The sequence below is a fragment of the Bicyclus anynana genome, chromosome 15 (genome assembly GCF_947172395.1).
Source record: "Bicyclus anynana chromosome 15, ilBicAnyn1.1, whole genome shotgun sequence".
Classification (NCBI taxonomy): domain Eukaryota; kingdom Metazoa; phylum Arthropoda; class Insecta; order Lepidoptera; family Nymphalidae; genus Bicyclus; species Bicyclus anynana.
In genome coordinates, this window is record NC_069097.1 from 14,515,897 (window position 1) to 14,535,822 (window position 19,926).

Below are 19,926 nucleotides of genomic sequence, written 5' to 3' on the forward strand. Positions count from 1 at the left end.
TTTTGGTTCTAAAAAAAGTTCTATATTTTTTTATATAAGATGGTAACCCTATCCGGAATTGAGTGAGTGAAAGTCAAACGTGAGTGGAATACCAACTTAAGTTAACCTTTAGGATCGATTCAAAGTTCAGTTGGAATGAAACAGCACATTTCATACAATTACTGCTACCCTAAGACATAGACGTAATAAAAAGTCCAGACACCGTCATCAGAAGTAAAAAATCTGCACCACAATTTTGCCAGTTCGCATATCCGCACACGCCAACACGCACACAGGTGCACATACGAAGACTGACTTATCGCTATCAAATATTAAATACTTTATTTGTTGATACAGTTTACAAGGTCTTAACAAATAAATATAATCTATTCTGTATCGCGCCCGATCGGCATGAAAATATTATATTAGTTACCTACATTTAAATAATTTCAGAAATTACTTTAAACACAATATTAAAAAGTTTGATAATGAATAGAAGAACAATATTATTTAATTGAAAAAATTAAATGAATCAAAAAACAAATTAAATCATATTGTCAAAAGAATCAATTTATTTTATAATGTCAAAGTTAAAAATTCATTTGTGTCGTAAAACGCATTGTCCAGGAGAAACCTACGCAGATTATTTTTAAAACTAATTAAATTGTTCTCTTGTCTTATAATTAATTTTCTATATCTGGCAATGCACTTCAAACTCACCCATAGACACTCGGCGCCATTAAAGTGCTTAGTATATATGTCCGTCGGCCTATTTAAAAGTCTATGTGTGAAAATATGAGATGAAGATTTAGTAGTAGCCAACCAATGGCACCAACCCAAGTTAGAATGGCGTGTTGGGTGTAAACTATCAAGCGAGCTTTATAGAGCTCGCTTGATAGTTAGAGCTTAGAGCCTTCAACTTTATCTTCTATATTATTTTAACAGCCTACTACAGGGACGTGATACGTGATATCCCAGTGGATATGACCTCTGCCTCCGATTCCGGAAGGTTGTGGGTTCGAATCCGATCTGGGGCATCCACCTCCAACTTTTCAGTTGTGTGCATTTTAAGAAATGAAATATCACGTGTCTCAAACGGTGAAGAAAAACATTGTGAGGAAACCTGCATACCAGAGAATTTTCTTAGTTTTCTTCGCATTAGGCCAGCGTGGTGGACTATTGGCCTAACCCCTCTCATTCTGAGAGGAGACTCGACCCCAGCAGTGATCCGAATATGGGTTGATAACGACGACGACTACAGGGACAGACCCACCGCGCTACTGCAATGCGGGTTGGCGCATTTTTTTTAAACAAAAGAATATTTGCCATATATTTTTTTATAATATGACCAATATTCTCATTTCCCTCTAACTAGTCGGAAAAGACTGTGCTAAGAGTGAGTACGACAATAGACCAAAGGCGCTAGGATTAAACCACCACCCCTCGGTGATGAATCCAAACGCTCTTACCGTTGAGCTATTGAGGCTAATAGGGGTCAATAGGCCCCCGGTGTATATTTTGTATCCGTGGCAAACAAATTTCCATTTCAAAAACAAACAAATAGAAATTTGAAAATGCCTCCTGGTTAAATCGGAGCGGAAATTTATGAAAACATTAGTAAAAAGTATTTGCCCAGTTATAGGGCATTCGCGTGGGATAATCCACATTTACAAACACGCACCTCATTTAGGCTGTTCGCACACCTATATAAAGCCTGGTGGCGAAATCAGCGCATTTTTTTTATCATAACCATTCAATACATAATTAAAGTGTGTTTTAACTCTCAGACCAATTATAGGAGGACCTGTATCGCACTCATAGTCACGAACAAAATTGTCTGTCATTTTCTGAAGAAACGAGCTTAGATTTGGTATATATCTTATACTAAACTAGAAGTTTTTGCCCGTTTTTTACACAAAAAACGCTAAGCTCCGTAAAAATACCTTTTTGTGTAATTGAATTACACAAAAAGGTATTTTTACGGAGCTCTTTAACTGACAAACACGATTACGACTATTTAACATCGATTCTATAGAGGCAATATTTATAATCGCATTAGATCGTTGATCATATACTGTGACAGAAAAGTAACGTCCAGCGAGGCAGGTCCTATACAATAATTGGTCTGAGGTTTTAACTATATGTTACTGTTATAACTGTGTTTTCTCAAGTGCATGTAGTTATTCACATGATACTAAAACACAATCAGTTTTTTAAATTCTTTTTCTGTCTGTCTGTTTGTCCGGGCTAATCTCTGAAACCGCTGAACGACTTTGAACGTTTACTGGTTATTGAGCAAGACATAGGCTATTTTTAATCCCTGAATCATCCATGGCTTCCGCGAGATTTATGTAAAACTGAATTTCACGATAACGATGTTGTAGGCGTCCACTAGTAATTACTAATACCAACAATATCTATTACTGTAATTAAAACTGCGTTAATAATTATCATAATATTATGATCGACTCACTACAGTTACCACAACATTTAAACAAAAATTCTCATGTTTCTTTTTTATTCATCAACAATATCGCAGTTAAATGTTAAATGTACTGATGTTAAGGGAAACTTAACGATGAATAAAAATACAATAATATTTATAGCAGTAAAATCTTTTATGTGGCATTAAAACACACAAAAATGCGTTACGTTGGGCGTGGTACCATCGCGAGTAGATGGGCGATCAGCTTTATAACGCTGCTACGTTTACTTCAGGGTTTTACGCTATTGTGTTAATTTTAATTGACATGTTATAATTATATAAAAAATTGTTACTTTCATTAACCTAGAGTTTAAGTACTTACAGTGTTACGCTACGCAGCCCTATTAATTTGATACATTTACCTAATATTCAAAACTTTTTTTGTAAACACATTACACGTGTTTGGAAAATGTATTTTTCAAAACTAGATTTACCTTGTGTGTGTGCGGAGGATTTAATAATAATTTATAACTCGCCTATAACTTTTTTTCAACCCAGGAAAGACAGAGAGAAGTTTTACAACCGGAGATTATTGATTTTAGACCCATTAATTGTAAAGTAAAACCACGCATAACTTTTTATAGTGTAATCCGATTTTGGTAATTCTTTTTTTATTAGATAGGACTTCAAAATATGTCCCATATTAGTTTGTAAGAAAAAGTTTCTACCCTAAGGGTGGGGAAAATAGGGATGATATATTCATCACTAGCCGACGCCTCGCAGTTTCAGTTCCCCTAAAAAAATTAAACATTTATTTTCCCATTGAAAAAAATTAAAATATTTTGAAGACAAAAGTAATATCAATGGGGTTACGTAGTGTGGTTTTATTTGAAAATTTATTTCTCTTTAAAAACATCACCCTCCTGACGCAGTCGGGTATTAAGTAGGAAAGAAGTACGTCCACTTTCCTCCCTAGGTGCTAAAATTAAAAAGTTAATACATCCATAGCTACTGTGTAAGTTGGTGAAACTATTTGGCCGGGTTATTTTGTGTCCCGAGAGACATTTGTGGCAATTTACTAGCATAAATTGAATCGGGCGGTCGGCCGCTTTTTCCCACATCAATCTAATAAAGCCCCGCGGGTTCAACTTTTGATGGAGTTGCCCAATCGGGACCCGGGTGATGCACGTCGGGTTGTAAAAGCCTTTATGAATAGTGATGACTTTCATAAAGCTAGCACTTTTTGATTATTTGGTAAAACTTTCTGACGCGTAGAAATGAACAAATGTTAACTTTCACCCCTCTAAGCGTAAACAGTGGAAGATCATCATTATTAACCTATATTCGGCTCACTGCTATGCTCGAGTCTCCTCTCAGAATTAGGCCAAATAGTCCACTACGCTGACCAAATTTCTACAAAGGCTTCGAATATTAATCAAATTAGGGGCGTAACTACCGCTGTATCAACCGTATCAATGATACGGGGCCCGCGGACTATAGGGCCCCTTACGTGTGAAAGCAATTATTAGTAAAATGTAGGTAATCCACAATCTCTTTTTTCTCTGGTGAAGCGTGCGCCGAAAAATTGGAAACATGCTACATAGGACATTTTTCAAGCGAGCATTTTTGTTTCTTTTATGAGAAATCTTTACCCTTAATTTGGGCCCCCCAACTAATTTTGATAAAGGCTCCTCCACGGTACGCTATGCCACTGAACAAAATGAATGAAAGAAAGAAAAGAGAGAAAAGATCTTTATTTTTAAGTAATGCTACATATCACATTAAATCTAAATTATAACATATTATGGCTTAACTGAATGACTGATCTGATCGACAACTTGATCACGTGACCTATCGATAACAAATTCATCATTCTAATTTTCGAAGCTTTTGTAGAAAGAGGATCAACCTACCACACGGCTAAGGCGCCATGTCTGGCCAGGACGATGTTATTTTAGCCAGGACCATGTTATTTTCTTCTGGGAATACGATGGTTATAGTTTACCGTAGTTTTGTGAATATTCACAAAGGCCTATAATCTAATTGCCAACAGAAACTAAACCAAGTTACATGAAAGTTTAGAGAGTCGAGTCTCGACGGGTAACCTGCTTAAAAGGATTGACTATAATATCCTCTTCAGTGTGTGTTAATTCACATACGCTTGTGGATTAACACACACTGAAGAGGATACTGTAGTGAATCCTTTTAAGCCCATGTAAATCAACAGGAACTTAATTTAGCTAATAGTAGGTACAGGAAATCTACGAAATATGACTAAAAGAATTACATGACTCTAGATTTTTTAACCATCGGTAGGTAGCAACCCAAAACAGAGAGGAACAACTTTCTCATTTGTACTTTAGTTGTAAATGCTGAAAAAACACATTTCAAGCAACTTCAGCGCCCTTCCTACCTTCCGTATTTTTAAGTCGTACGATAGTACCTCAATAACATTAATAATTGAAATAAAAAATAATAATTAATTAATTTAAACTCATAGTTTAGGAGAAAAACGCAATTCAAAAACTTTGTGAGTTTCGGAGCCAGTTAAGTTACGTTTAGGTTAAGATTATTTACCGCTAGTATTCGAATTAAAAAATTTCAGAGGTTTGATAAATTAGTGAAAGAGCACAGAATAAAGAATGTCCAGAATGAGTCTTTACAAGCAGCGTGCTGAAGCCGGTGAAACCCATAAAAAACCAAACGTCATGAGTTTCCTTGACATCCGCGTAAACAAACATTTTTCATAATTTGTATTTCAAAATTTAACACTAGCAACAATTACCTAAATTAATATAATAATCAATAATTAATTATAAAAAAAACTCCATCTTATTTCATTAGTTTTTGTGAACAGTTTTGAGAATTTAGAGAACGGCTACCGAGGGTTTTTAATTTGAGAAAAAATTAACGAAATATAATAATTTAGCGAAACAAGCGAACAAGGTTCGGTATGCCGAATATGGGTTAATTCTTACTTTAAACTTTATCAATTCAATTGGAAGCCGTTACAGAATAAGTAATTGAACAACTCTTAATCTCACACGACTTTAGTACTTACCTCTATTAACTTAACTGACGTGTACTTCATTGGACGCTAATAAAACTTATCTGTAAGATAAGGCTTTTATTTCACTCAATCGCACATTTATTGCCCATTTATTACTTCATTGTTCTCACTCGGGGACATCATGCAAGATATTGATGGTAATGGCCGAGTTTTATTGGAAATAAATGTCCTATTATAGACAGGGATGATATTGCGAATTCGCCATTCACTTAAAAACTTATTAGTGTCAATTGTAGATCGAAACGTTCACAATAAAACGAGAGAGGTAAAACGCCATGTATAGTTGTGGGTTTTATTATAATAATAGTAGATTGTTATACAAGGGGCTAAAAAGACCCATTATATACGAGGTATTTTTAGGGCACGAGCCGTAAGGCGAGGGCCGCTAAGTAGAAACCGAGTTTATAATGGATTTAGCCCCGCCCGCGTGTTACACTAAACTTTTCACTACAATTGCGAGAAAATAAAATGATTCAGTACAGTATTCAATGTTAAAATAATTTTTGCAGACGCAGCTCCCAACTCAATAAAAATCAAATAAAAAAAAGTCACGCATTCCACAGACAAAAAACGCTGCATTTCGTTCCAATTTCAATTTTATATCAAACAAACAGGGCCTATGTAATCGTACCCACCTATGATTATTCTATTTACGAATAAAACCTCCTTCGTGTTATAGAGTTCATTATTTTAGTATGATTAAACTATTTACGAATTAAACCTTTTTCGTTTCATAGGCTAGTACTCGTAACCGACAAAAAATTAAAAAAACGAAATTATTTTAGCCCTAGAGGCTGAAATTCTTGTTTAGCCCCGCTGTGTAGTGGTAATATGACAGTTTTTTTGAGCAAGAGTTGTGAAAAATCCTTTTATTTGTTAATAACTTTTTATTAATATCACACTAATTATTATTAATATCAATTGGAACGCTTATCAATTGCACAGCGCAAACCGTCGGGCAAGAGATGGCGTTGCTTGTCATTGTCAATAATGACAAGATGACAGTTGACAATGTCAGCTGGCATTGTGTTCCGATTACTATTACAGGGTTAACTTGTAAAGAATAAAAAAAAATAATAAATAAAGCTTCACTATCCGTGAGTGTTATAGGTTATATTTTATCCCCGTATTCCTACGGAAACGGGAACCACGCGGGTGAAACCACGAGGCGTCTGCTATATTTGTATAAAAGTATAGAAAAATTACCACCTCTTTTTAAAAGTTGGCTTGAAAAGGCAAATGTTGATGTTTCTACGTAAATTCTTAATTAAGAGAAATAATATCATAGGGGTTCAAAGGTGAAAATTAATATAAATATTCAAGGGTTGGGAATTGAATTACTCCAATCAGGGGGCTCGAGAAAATTACACGAGTGTGTTCGTTACGAGACATTCAGAGATTTAATGAGTGCCTTAGGCGTTGTTTGTGTAAGCAAAAAGCATCCTTATGTCTCAAAGCAGAAAACAGATTTTCGAGTGTACACTTTTGAGAAAGAATTGGACTTGAAGGAATTCTTCGTTCGCTCTTTTGCCAGATTTCAGTGGTCTGGTTTAGTTAAACCATACCTTACCTTATCAGCCGATAGACGTCCACTGCTCGACATAGGCCTCTTGCCGCCACAACGGTCTCGAACCCGCTTGGTATCGTCGGTCCACCTAGTGGGGGGTCGATCAACACTGCGTTTTCCGGTGCGGGGTCGCATTTCCAGCATCTTGGGACCCCAACGTCCATCGGCTCTTCGAACTATATGTCCATTGCCACTTCAGCTTCGCGACTCGGTGAGCTATGTCAGTGACTTTGGTTCGTCTGCGAATCTCCTCATTTCTGATTCGATCACGCAGAGAAACTCCAAGCATAGCTCGCTCCATCGCCCGCTGAGTGAAACCATGGAAGTATACTGTTTTAACACGTTCGCTACGGCACAGATTTTTCTGTACTTTCTGGTACGAGGTTTTTTGACCCCATACTAAACTTTATGTGCTGCACTACGAGGTCAATCGACCTCGTAACTCTTGAAGACGCTAGGTGTGCGAGGTCAATTGACCTCATACCGTAGCGATCGTGTTAAACTTTAATTCTTAGATTGTGAATACAAATACGCCCAAAGTTTGAGTTGGTTTTGTTTATCTTAAGAGTTCCTGTGGCATTTTCCATTCCATCATCAGACCAGTCTTATTTAGGTCCGAACCGGTGGTAGTGTCTTTACTAATAGTCAAACTTGACGTATCCAAAGTGCTTGTAAACTAAGCCTACTTGAAATAAATGCATTTTGATTTTGATTCTTTGATTTTTGTTCTAGTTCTGTGGTACAATTTATTGCGTTCTTGTCATTGTCTCAAGTATACCAAAGAGTCGGTCAAATCTTCGAAGGACATTTTAATTTATCTTTAAATATTTTGATATAAATATCAGCTCAATGTATGTAGGAATGCTTTAAATACCAAGAACGTTTTCACATTTCTATAGTCCGCACAGCGATGTGGGTAAACAGCCGCTTATGTGAAAGCGGTCGTGAGTCCGAATACTACCTATAAAGTAATCTGAGTGCCTAGTGCGAGTTTTCAATATTTTCATACTATTGCTATCGCGTTGACGTAAATGCGAATTTATGTTTAAATGAAACAGTTGTGAAGTAGTGCCACGAGATGGCGCTGTTTCAATTCCTTAGAAATTCGCGTTTACGTTAACGCGATAGTAACAGTATCAAACTGCCACTAGGCCCTCTGATCTAAATGATTTTTTTCTATTTCGTTATCAATCCATATTCGGCTCACTGCTGAGCTCGAGTCTCCTCTCGGAATGAAAGGCCAATAGTCGACCACGCTTTTTTCACGCAGAGAATTTTCTTAATTCTCTGCGTGTGTGAAGTCTGCCAATCCGCATGGGCCAGTGTAGTGGACTATTGGCCTAACCCCTCTTGTTCTGAGAGGAGACTCGAGCTCAGCAGAGAGCCGAATATGGGTTGATAACGATGATGAAAAGTTGCTGCGTGATCGCTTCAACCGAAAGTACCCTTGTGCCCAACTTTGAAAGAGGTCAGCCTCATTAAAAACGCCCATCTTGGCAATTTTGATAAATCTTTTCCCTTTGTTAGAAATTTAAATGAGCCTGAAAAATTATCCGAACTCCCTTGTGGGTCGTTATAATAAGACAAAGGGTCGAAATGGGCAGTTACCTTTAATTTCGCTTATTTTGTCTTTCTTACATTACTGAAACGCGAATTTATTCTTTTCATTATGAAATTAAAATTCTTAATCACCTTTTACAATCAACAATTAATTAATTCTTAACATTGTAAAGGCGAAAGATTGAAGGTATGTGTTTGTTAATTTTTTAACGCCACAACTTCTGAAGCGATTTGGGTAAAATTTGGAATCACTTTAACTATTAATTAACACATACGATAGAATAACATTTATCCCAAAAAAATCTTCGTTTTCAATGAGATTTGTAAAAATGGAAATTCACGCGAACGTAGTTCCGGGCATCCCCTAGATGCATAATAAATATTATCTATATTGCTTTTAATATATTTTTCATTTTAAAATAATACCATACGTCGTCGTCGTCGTTATCAACCCATATACGGCTCACTGCTGAGCTCGAGTCTCCTCTCAGAATGAGAGGGGTTAGGCCAATAGTCCACCACGCTGGCCCAATGCGGATTGGCAGACTTCACACACGCAGAGAATTAAGAATTCTCTGGCGTGCAGGTTTCCTCACGATGTTTTTCCTTCACCGTTTGAGACACGTGATATTTAATTTCTTAAAATGCACACAACTGAAAAGTTGGAGGTGCATGCCCCGGACCGGATTCGAACCCACACCCTCCGTAATCGGGGACAGAGGTCATATCCACTGGGCTATCACGGCTCAAAATACCATACAACTAGCAGCATTTGATCACATAAGACGTAAAACAATTAATTGGTAAATATAAAAAAATAAATAATATTTTTTTGTAAAATCGACGAACCGCCTTTGATATACTAAAACCTTCCCTGAAAAATATGAATTAAAATAATATTATTTTAAATATACTTACCTATTAATTGTTTTACTTTTTATGTGATCGAATGCTGCTAGTTATTTTAGTTAATATTAATTAAAATAATACATATTTTAATTCATATTTTTCAGGGAAGGAAAACTTCATCAAAATCAGAACAGTGGTTTCTGAGAAAATACCTAATATCAATACAAAATCAAAAACTTCTTTTTCACGTTGGTAATAATTAAATAACACAGGCGTAGTCGCATTATTGGGCAAGTTTGCCATAATTTCCAGTAAACCATACATTACATATTCATAACAATATTTGCGTCGACCTTTCACCTAATAATGGGTTTTCCCCAGTTTTACCCTATTAGTGAGTCCAACCACAATGAATCAAAAATAATGGCGGCCCTGCCTTAATTAATCAAACGATACGGTGATTAGCCTCAACAGACGTGCCAACTTTAGTTCCGATCATTTGCGGAGTTTTAACTACGTAACTTATTATCGACAGAGAAACAAAGTTTCGGTTCTTGGCGACCGCGATCGCGACCGCGACCTTCAACCGCGACCTGCGTCGGCGACCGGTTCGTACGACCGTCCCGGTCGCGCGACGCCGTCTCGGAATTTGCTTAGTGCTCCATACAAATTCATACTAAGCAGTGGGTCGTACGTACCGGTCGCGGGTCGCGATTGCTACCTTGATAGTCGCAAATAAAATCATCATCTGACCATCGTAACGGAACTAGACCACTTCATTTCAACAGTTTGTAGGAGGCTTATGCTAAAAAACAGTTTTAGCGATTTATAACAACACTAGCGGACGCCCGCGTCCTTCGTTCGCGTGCAGTATTTTACTAACCCGGCCAGAACCATGGATTTTTTCAAGATGAAAGTAACCTATATGTTCCAGAGTAAAATCTATTTCCAAATTTCAGCCTTTACGCTTCAGTAGCCGCAGCGTAAAGGGGAAACAAATATACATAAACGAAAACTTGCGCCTTTATATTATTAGTGTGATACGTGACTCTATACCTAGAGAGACGTTTTATAACATGACTCTAGTTCAAGTTCTAGTCGATTGCCAATTGGTATATTTATTGTGAACTAGCTATAATACCGGCTATAATAACCATTATTATTTTCACATTCGTTATCAACCCATATTCGGCTCACTGCTAAGCTCGAGTCTCCTCTCAGAATGAGAGGGGTTAGGCCAATAGTCCACCACGCTGGCCCAATGCGGATTGGCAGACTTCAAACACACAGAGAATTATGAAAATTCTCTGGTATGCAGGTTTCATCACGATGTTTTTCGTTCGATATTTAATTTCGATATTTAATTTCTTAAAATGCACCCAACTGAAAAGTTGGAGGTGCATGCCCCGGACCGGATTCGAACCAACACCCTACGGAATCGGAGGCAGGGGTTATATCCACTGGGCTATCACGTCTTCACACTTCACTTTCACATTAAATTAGACATTAAACAAGAAAAGACGTAAGGAAATTGGAGAAAGGAGAAAACACCATTTACTTGATTAGCGGCAGATGTTTCTGTAGGACGACATCAATTGGCGCGAAAGGTTTATATACTATCTTGTAACACCAACACATATTTTTTGTATCTTTTATACTTACTACCGGACGCCCGCGACTTCGTCCGCATGGGATTCAGTTTTTTACAAATCTCGCGGGAGCCGTGGATTTTTCCGGGATGAAAAGTAGCCTATTTGATAATGTAGAATAAAATCTCACTATACAACTTGTTGGTATGTCTAAAGACGCTTTATAAACAGCTAATGAATTCACGTCGAAACGGCCCATCAATAATAAATAAATTACCTAATTACAGATTTATTGAAGCCATTATGTCAATATTTTGAATAGTTTGTTCAAATCATGTTCAAACAGATTTTCATGTAGCTTTTACAATAGACAAAACTAAGTCTGAAGGAGCTTATACCACGTAAACACGAATTTCTAAGGAATTGGAACAGCGCCATCTAGTGGGACTACTGCACAACTGTTTAAATTCCATATAAATTCGCGTTTACGTTAATGCGATAGTAACAGTATGAAAATATTGGAAACTCCCACTAGACACACCGTAGTCAATAACACATCAATTAATTATAGATTGATTGAAACCAATATTTTAGTAATTCAGTTTAAATTTTTAAATACATAAATGTACAATTTCAATTAAAATCACTAAAGTGTGGTTTGTGGTTACAACCGCAAGTTAAGCCACGCGATTTATTATCGGAAATTGTTTTAATTAATTTTGTAATAACGACACAATAATAAATCCTAAAACTGGTCAAGCAGTGATTGTGCCGGTGAAGTCACAGACTTTTGAGGTTTAACAGGTTTAAAAGAGTTGTAATAGCCCAGTGGATATATTAACACATATTCCTAAATATATGACCTTAGCCTCCGGAATCGGAGGCATAGGTCATTTATTTAGGAATATGTGTTAATCCAGAGGAAATAGGTTTTACTCTGGATTAACACATAGGCTACTTTTTATCCCTAAAAAATCCGTGGTTTCCCGAGATTTGCAAAACTGATGATTTCGATGATATGAATGTTTGTTACTCTTTCACGCCTCGACTACTTAACCGAATTAACTGAAATTTGGTATTAAGATATATTATAGCATGGATTAACACATAGGCTACTTTTTATCCCGAAAAAATCCGTGGTTTCCCGAGATTTGCGAAAACTGATGATTTTGACGACATGAATGTTTGTTACTCTTTCACGCCTCGACTTCTGAATTAGCTGAAATATAGTATTGAGATATATTATGGCATGGATTAACACATAGGCACTTTTTACCCCGGAAAAATCCATGGTTCCCGAAGGATTTGTTAAAAACTAAATTCCACGCGGACAAAGACGCGGGCGTCCGCTAGTCTATAAATAATTGAGACACTCGCGCGGTGATTATCTAAAATAGCGTTTAATAAACGCGACATAGTAGACTTTTTTACAGCAGATGTCTAATTTCCCAGCCGAGTCGTAAATACTGTTTCACAACGGTGCGAAATTGAGATCGTAATCTTCCCGGCGAATGTTTATATGAATGGGTGAACAGTGAGCTGTAAATGCATCGATTTTTGTTGCCATGGATTTTTCATTCATAGACATTACAGACGAAAAGCAATGCCTCGCTAGATGTTACGCCTCTGTCAAATAGGCTAACAGCCCTTGGAAAAAAATTACCAGTGAAATGAACCAATTTGAATAACGCGTATAAGGCTGTTCATCATCATCATTATCAACCCATATTCAGCTCACTGCTGAGCTCGAGTCTCCTCTCAGAATGAGAAATTAATTTTTTAGAAATTAAATATCACGTGTCTCGAACGGCGAAGGAAAACATCGTGAGGACCAGCATACCAGAGAATTTTCTCAATTCTCTGCGTGTGTGAAGTCTGCCAATCCGCATTGGGCCAGCGTGGTGGACTATTGGCGTAACCCCTCTCATAAGGCTGTTACAATATCAGAAAATAACTCTGAGCACTATGCCGTCATTTCTTAGCGGTACAGTTGAGTACATGAGTGAATATATCTCAGACACAACTGAGGACTTTCGACTAATTATTAATGTACGTTTACGCTTTGTTGTAGTGTTAAAGATGATTAAAAATAAATGTCGAAAAACCTAGTACTAAAGTGGTGGTACCGGAATGAGAAATCAGTGCAAATTTTTAATTGCAGAAGCAATATAGGTCATCAATTATTTTACGGCACTTGTGTAATTCCTTTTGTACACATATACATATAAGACGATAGTATTATAATAGACAAATGAAACTATGTGTTGCTCTGAAAACAGAATTATTTATTCCTTAGTATTATGAATTGAATTGAATGATTAGACTAATACGCAATATTTATGAACACATTAACTCACCTGAAAACAGAAAAACGACATTAAATGTTCCTTATTTGTCTTGGTGTAATTAAATAGTTTCGAAATAGAAAGAAATAACCTCTGACGACCGAAAAACTTCATGCTTTTTCCCACAGATCACTATAGACCTATTTCCCCTCTTAAAAGTGACAGATGACATTTGACAAATATAATATAGTGTCATCTGTCAACGTCACTGATCACAGACAGTCGATAGACGCGCCAAATTTAACGGTATACCTATATACATGGTATACTCTTACATACAGATACTTTACCCGAAAACGCCTTGCTTATTTTCAGCGCAGGGGTCGAAATCCAAGGATCACAACCCTATCCTACACTCATATGATATAAGGTCATTGTAAAATGTACGGCATCATATTCATAATATTATGTAACACTGACAATAATGTCCACTAACTATGCCATCTAAAAATTACAATTAATATTTGTGTAAATAAATAATCATCGAAATGTACCGCTTAGAAATGACGGCATAATGCTCTTTCTTCAGTTATTTTCTGATAAAGTAACAGAAAATAACTCTGCGCATTATGCCGTCAACAGTCTTCTAAGTAGTTTTCACATTGGTTCATTTCACAGGTTAATTTTGTCCATGGGCTCGTAGTCTAAAAGTATAAAACCGAAGCCATAAATCTAGCAAACGTAAAAAGTAGACTTTTTCAAAAGAGCAACTGTTGAGTTTCTTGCCGGCATCTTCTCAGCAGAATCTGCCTTCCGAACCGGTGGTAGAATCTTTACAAATAGTCAACTGACGTGTCAAAAGTGCTTCTAAACTGAGCCTACTTGAAATAAATGAATTTTGAATTTGAATTTAATTTGAATTTGAAAAGTAAAAGCATTCACTAATTTTCTTGCAAGACAAAGTCGCGTGCTTCCGCTAGTAATGTAATAATCTATACCATAGATTATAAACTGATATAATTAATTTCCTTACAGATGTCGACAGCACAGAAGAAAAGGTGTCCATTATGCTGAACGGGGAGGAATCTGAGCTGTATTTCGTTAACTGCACAAGCACTAAGGTATTATTACAATAATTTGTATAGATAAATAGCCCAGCGGACATGACACTCTTTGATTTGGAGGGCGTAAGTTCGAATCCGGTCTGGGTCACCTGTAACTTTTCAACTATGTGCATTTAAAAATAAATAAGTGTGAAGGAAAACATCTTATAGAAACCTGCATACCTGAGATTTTTTTTAGATAAATCTCTACGTGTGTGATGTTTGCCAATCAGCACTGGACCAACGTGGTGGACTGTTAACCTAACCCCTCTTATTCTGAAAGAAGATGATGGTACAGATATTCATCATCATTATCATCCCATTTCAATGGTGTACTACAGAGCCTAGCATTCCTTCTTAAAGGAAAACTTAGGGTCAATATCCCCTCTCACTCTGTCTGGTGGTTCTCAGTTCTAACCCACAACGCTTTCCTAAAGCGGGTTGTCGGGCTTACAGTTATAGTAATTGACTTATTAACGATAATGTTAGATGTGATGATGATACTGACCGGGATCGGCTTCTTAAAATGCTCTCTGAGGCACAGGGGTGTACAAACTACCCAGCTAGTGTTGCCAGAGGTCTGAAACCTACTCTAGACCAGTGGCGGATTCACAAAGCCGCCAAAAATCTTTGCTGAACTCTGAAATACCAGGTATTTCAGAGTTTAGTAGGGTACCAGAGTTCGAAATCAATACAATTACCGCCAATTGTGCCAATAAAATTGCAACTTTTAATATTTTAGTAGGACTGTACCTACAGTACGTACAGGATTGAAATTTTAAAATTACTTAATATCTATCTATATTATAAGAAAGTTTTTTGGGTCAAATTTGCCGCCCCCAAAAATCTGCCGCCTTAAGCGCCAGCCTACTTAGCTTTCTGGTAAAACCGCTAGACTTTCTTTTGTTTATTTTTTTCTGTGGTAAAGTACCAATTTAATTTAGTACTTCATAAAGTTACGATCTAGCCTACATAAGTGACTAATTAGTAATTTTTAACCTAAACTTGTAATACATAACTTGAGTTTGAAATTTAGTTTTTCACAAATCCGGATATTTTTGAAAAGTAGCTGTGCTAATCCAGAGTAAAATCAATTTCCATTCGAAATTTCAGCCAAATCGGTTCAGTAGTTATTTTGCGACGTACTTAACCAACATCCAAACAAACGTTCGTGTTTATAATATTAGTAGGAAGGTACTCGTAATGTCCAATAACTTAATCTTAGTGTTTCACTATTACTTTAGGTCACTTTGTTCACGTGATCTTCCATGTAGCACTTAACACTACACTATCACTAGTCACTAAACACTAACTCAAATGGTTTGGTCCGTTTAAGTCTTCTCACTGTATTAGTAACATCGAGTAGCCTTGATGTATGACGTGACGATGAAGTCTTGTTTCATGAGCTTGAGACAATTTTTAACCGACTTCCAAAAAGGAGGAGGTTCTACGTTCGGCTGTATGTATGTTTTTTTGAATTATTTAGTCGACGTTGTAAATTTTATAAACCGACTTCCAAAAAGTAGGAGGTTCTACGTTCGGATGTATGTATGATTTATTTTTATGTATGTCCAGCGATAGGTGGTGCCAATCCAGTGTCATGTTTTAATTAAAGCCGTTTCTGAAATACCCACAGAAATTTTGTAATTTAAACTTGAATTAAACCATCACTGGCTTGGCACCGCCTTCAAACTGATCAGAAGGTAGCACATAGGTAAGATGTTATTTTTTGCTTTTTAGCTTAGGTTAATTTTTTAATTGGAAGTCGGTGGAATATTTTTTTGTTAAAATTTTTGCTTCTGGTAAATTACATTTCGTATGTACCAAGGTTTATTTACAATGTTCTGGAATCTTTGTACATAATGACTGCATACAGTAGGTATCATATGTGCACCAGGTCGTTAGTTCTTCCATTGCCCACTCATGCACTGATGGAATATTGAATAAAGCTTTTGAATTGGAAAATGTATCGTGTATTTTTCCGATATTCCGAATGGCAACAGTTTTCCATTGTTGCATAATTCAATATTTCTAATGTTGAATTATGCAAAGTGCATTATGATGGAAATGGTACGAATAATGCTGGAAAATATTGTTGTGCAAGATTTAGCATACAGAATGTTTTGTTGAGAGCTTTTCTGTAGTAAGTAAATATTTAAGCTCTTGACAACATTTGACCAGTTTTATATTGCTGTTTTATAGAGAAAAAAACTAACATTAAACTCCTCGTTTTAGTGTTTAGTGTTGTAATAATCAAGAATAGGCTATTTGACAATTTTTAATGGTCTTAAAATGATCATTATCGTTCTACTAGATTTAAAAACAATATCATATTTTTGACGTGACAACGTCTTATAATATCTTATTCGATGGAGCCGGCTGCACACTCAAAAAAAGATGACGTCATGCATCGTTCCTTCTTGGATTGTCAACTGTTTTTACAATAAATAAAGTATATTCTGGTCTATGAAGATTATTTAACAGTTTTTTAGAAAAACGAACATTTTCTTTTAAAAAATGCGCCTCCGTGGCGCAGTGGTATGCGCGGTGGATTTACAAGACGGAGGTCCTGGGTTCGATCCCCGGCTGGGCAGATTGAGATTTTCTTAATTTGTCCAGGTCTGGCTGGTGGGAGGCTTCGGCCGTGGCTAGTTACCCTACCGGCAAAGACGTACCGCCAAGCGATTTAGCGTTCCGGTATGATGCCGTGTAGAAACCGAAAGGGGGGTGGATTTTCATCCTCCTCCAAGTTAGCCTGCTTCCATCTTAGACTGCATCATCACTTACCATCAGGTGAGATTGTAGTCAAGGGCTAACTTGTAATGAATAAAAAAAAAGTATTTTCTTATGACGTTGTCACGTTCAACTATCGTCAGTAAACCGACCTTACAGACAATCGATTTTTTTTAAGAAGTGATTACATGAAAATTTTAGAAATTAAATATTTATCCTACTTCCTACTAATACCCTACTAATATTATAAACGCGAAAGTTTGTATGGATGTTTGGATGTTTGTTACTCTTTAACGCCGTTACTACTGAAGCGATTTGGCTGAAATTTGGAATGGAAATAGATTTTACTCTGGATTAACACATAGGCTACTTTTTATCCCACTCCGTCCGCTAGTTTTTAATAAGTTATTTTCTGTCCACAGGAAGAAATTGACCGCGCCGAACCGCCAGACGCCTTCGTAGTGATATACTCGGTGATAGACAAGGCGTCCTTCCAGAAAGCGGAGCAAGAACTCGCCAGGCTGCTCGACTGTGACATGCTGAGAGCGAGACCAGCTTTGTTGGTCGGCAATAAGATCGACTTGGCACGAAGCAGAGCTGTTTCTACGCAAGGTATTGTTTTTGAAAGAAAGAAAGAAAGAAAGAAGAAAAGAAAATAAGTTTATTCACTTTTTAGTAGAGATGCGCCGAGTAACACTTTTGCCGAGTAACGAGTACCGAGTTTTACTCGGTTCAATTTTTTTTCAACCGAGTACTCGGCCGAGTAACTCGGTTCAATCTAATTCCCATTTCGCGCGCGTAATTCAATTCAAAATGGTTTTTTTCAAGTAGGCTTAGTTTACAAGCACTTTTGAAGCGTCAAGTTTGACTTGTAGTGACTCTACCACTAGCTCAGAAGGCGCAGTCTCCTGTTGAGAAGAGCGACGGGAAACTCAACAGTTGCTCTTTTAAATCTTTCTTTTTAATTTTATTTAAATTTAATTGAGATTTTCAAAGATTTCCTAAATTACTAATAAATACTTTTTGATTAACACTGTTGTGTTTATTATATGTACCTAAATAATGCTTTTCTTAAACATATATAAGGTATACTCGGCATTCACCGACCGAGTTATTCGGCCGAGTACGAGTATCAAAAAATCCGCCGAGTACGCCGAGTAACGAGTATCAACCGAGTACTCGGCCCATCTCTACTTTTGAGTGTCACAAACAGTACATCCTATCTTAGATATTACATGACTGTCTGTGACACCAAACAGAAAGGGTTTACAGCTCAGCATTAGCCGTTCATCGCAGGAAAGCAATGCCCAGCGCTGACTTTTAGCTGAGACCCGGGTGACGTCACAGTTTTAATATATAAATATTGAAAGAACGGACGCCTGCGACTTCGTCCGCCCTTCGTTATCAACCCATATTCGGTTCACTGCTGAGCTCGAGTCTCCTCTCAGAATGAGAGGGGTTAGGCCATTAGTTCACCTAGCCCAATGTGGCAGACTTCACACACGCAGAGAATAAGAAAATTCTTTGGTATGCAGGTTTCCTCATGATGTTTTCCTTCACCGTTGAAACTTTTTTTACGTCGCCTTAAATTTTGATCTTTCATCTGTCGTAATAATCCGTGGAATAGTGAAAAGCGTTTTCTTAGCAGCTATGGTCAATATGGTGGAGCCCATAGTTTCTCTTGCGTCAAGGTTTCATGTAATTCAACCATTAACAAAGCCTCGTCGTATTGCTATCGACATATCACGTGATCAACATCTGTCATTCCCATACATATTTTTAGTTTTCGAAGCGTTTGCGATCGTAGAAAGAGAATCGACGTCCCACTTGGCTACAGAGGCAGGTCATTATCGTTAACATCTGGTAGTGGTCGTGAAATTAGCCCGCCTAAGCCCGCCAACCTGCATTGTTGCAGCGTGGTGAGTCTGAACTCCTTTAAGGAGGGACCTGGCCCTGTAGTATGCCTTTAAAATAGTAGATAATAATGAAAATTATGATTATGTTTATTCTGAAACAAGTTTATTATAGAAAAGGCGGTAACGTAAAAAGTTATTCATTCAATAAACAAACTTCGTTACGTTTTGGTTATTCAATACGGACGTTCCCAACTTTATTCCCAAGTTACGTAAAGTGTTGAATGAAACTTTTGATTAAATCGCCTTTTGTTGCTTTATTTGTGACTCGAGTACCTACATGCGGTACGCAAGTTATTAAATATTCACAGAGTTGGGAATTTTATAATAACTAGGTAATTTTGCGACGTTGGTGCGTAGCTTTTTAAATGGATGTTATGAGTTTACTTGTATTGTATAATATCTAACGTTATGCGGTTTTTATTCTTTACAAGTTAGCTCTTGACTACAAACTCACCTGATGGTAAGTGATGATGCAGTCTAAGATGGAAGCGGGCTAACTTGTTAGGAGGAGGATGAAAATCCTCACCCCTTTCGGTTTCTACACGGCATCGTACCGGAACGCTATATCGCTTGGCGGTACGTCTTTGCCGGTAGGGTGGTAACTAGCCACGGCCGAAGCCTCCCACCAGCCAGACCTGGACAAATTAAGAAAATCTTAACCTGCCCAGCCGGGGATCGAACCCAGGACCTTCGTCTTGTAAGTCCACCGAGCATACCACTGCGCCACGGAGGCCGTCGGGTTTTTCTTCTTTAGGTGTTTCTTGGATTCCTTATAACCTAATTTAAGCTACTGTTACACATGTTCATTTCAAGCACGAAAGCGTGCTATTGAGCAGTTGCTACTTATTAG

At 37.2% G+C, this 19,926-nt stretch overlaps 1 protein-coding gene across 1 annotated transcript in view; it reads left to right on the plus strand.

The window, feature by feature from the left end:
- Positions 1-19,926, plus strand: part of LOC112047888 (GTP-binding protein REM 1) — a 124,472-nt gene that overhangs the window by 95,178 nt on the left and 9,368 nt on the right. Inside the window, exons 3-4 of the mRNA XM_024085172.2 lie at positions 14,360-14,445; positions 17,583-17,772. Of these exons, the coding sequence (XP_023940940.1) occupies positions 14,360-14,445; positions 17,583-17,772 (276 nt within the window). The remainder of the gene's footprint in view (positions 1-14,359; positions 14,446-17,582; positions 17,773-19,926) is intronic.